Source organism: Orycteropus afer, unplaced genomic scaffold, assembly GCF_000298275.1.
Source record: "Orycteropus afer afer isolate SDZICR_OR568_19922 unplaced genomic scaffold, OryAfe1.0 scaffold00049, whole genome shotgun sequence".
NCBI classification, from domain to species: domain Eukaryota; kingdom Metazoa; phylum Chordata; class Mammalia; order Tubulidentata; family Orycteropodidae; genus Orycteropus; species Orycteropus afer.
The window spans coordinates 713794-715078 of record NW_006921636.1 but is presented as its reverse complement, the minus strand read 5'-3'; the positions used below and the strand labels follow the sequence as shown (position 1 = coordinate 715078).

Below are 1285 nucleotides of genomic sequence, written 5' to 3'. Positions count from 1 at the left end.
GCATTCAGTACTATGTTAGTCTAGAGTGACTGCTTCCCTGATCATATGCAGAACAATTAATTGGGCACTTTGCACAAGGGAACATTCTTACCAAACAGGAACAAGACATCTGGTCTCATTTTTTTAAAAAAAAGGTGGCCATGGCCCCACGAAGAATAGTTTAGCCGCTTAGTGCATTGACCTTCCAGGAGCTGGATTTTCAGAAGGTTGTTGTTTTTGTTTCCACAGGATGTGTGAGACTGGTGAAGGGCTGTTTATCTTTCAAACACGAGATGGGGAGGCCATCTATCAGAAGGTCCACTCTGCTGCCTTGGCGATAGCTGAGCAGCACGAGCGTTTGCTGCAGAGTGTGAAGAATTCAATGGTACGTTCGGAATGTCTTCCTTATGACCCAGTGCATACCACTGCAGGATGCAGTGGGGGCATCTTCGTGCTGAAAAATGTGGGCAGCATCTATTTGAGCAGACGGTTTATTTTCTCCCATGTGCAACCGTGTGTTATTTGGAGTAAATGCCATCCTTGGAATGCCTGAAGTGGCTAACCGTTAACCCCATAGCCACACATCCCTGGTGTTTATATGCTTTGTGATTCGATTATTGTTCATGTGTATCTCTATTAAAATTGATTTGGATGTATAGAGACATCTACAGACACAGCTTTGTGGATTATCTACATGTGAATATATATTATTTATGTAGGAAGTTATCATCTTAAATGCTAACAGTAGCTAAAATAGCAACATTTTGTGGACCAAAAAATGTGTGTAACCCATAGCTATGCATTTGCAATCTCTGATTGATAAACCTACATCATCTTTGATGTTTAAAGATGCCATGGACACAAATACACCTGAACAGATATAAACACTTTCTTATTGAACACCTCCTGTCCATTCTTTGTATTGTGTTAGGCTCTGCATATTACACAAACAATTATTATTCATGACTTTCATGTTTAAGAAGAGTAAATTCATGAACTCTGAAATGAAAACACAATAGTTAAATAATGCATGTTATGCAGTATGGCTGCAAATGCATGCATGTTCCTGCACATCTGGAAGGAAATATGCAAATCCTATTATTTAAACGTGGAGTGGTTACATTTAAAGGGCTGTGAGTGTATGCCAATAGTATGACCTGTCCCACAGCACCCCCAGATTAATCCCAAGTGGCTTGTGCATACAATGCTCTGGGGTTTTAGAACAAGGCTCAGCAAAACTCTTTTTGTAAAGGGCAGATAATAAATATTTTAGGCTTTGTTAGTTAATACAGTCTTTGTCACTCTT

At 39.7% G+C, this 1285-nt stretch overlaps 1 protein-coding gene across 1 annotated transcript in view; it reads left to right on the top strand.

Moving 5' to 3' along the window:
• LOC103194880 (docking protein 5) overlaps nt 1-1285 on the top strand; it is a 263138-nt gene that overhangs the window by 191799 nt on the left and 70054 nt on the right. Inside the window, 1 exon segment of the mRNA XM_007938300.1 lies at nt 229-364. Within this exon segment, the coding sequence (XP_007936491.1) occupies nt 229-364 (136 nt within the window).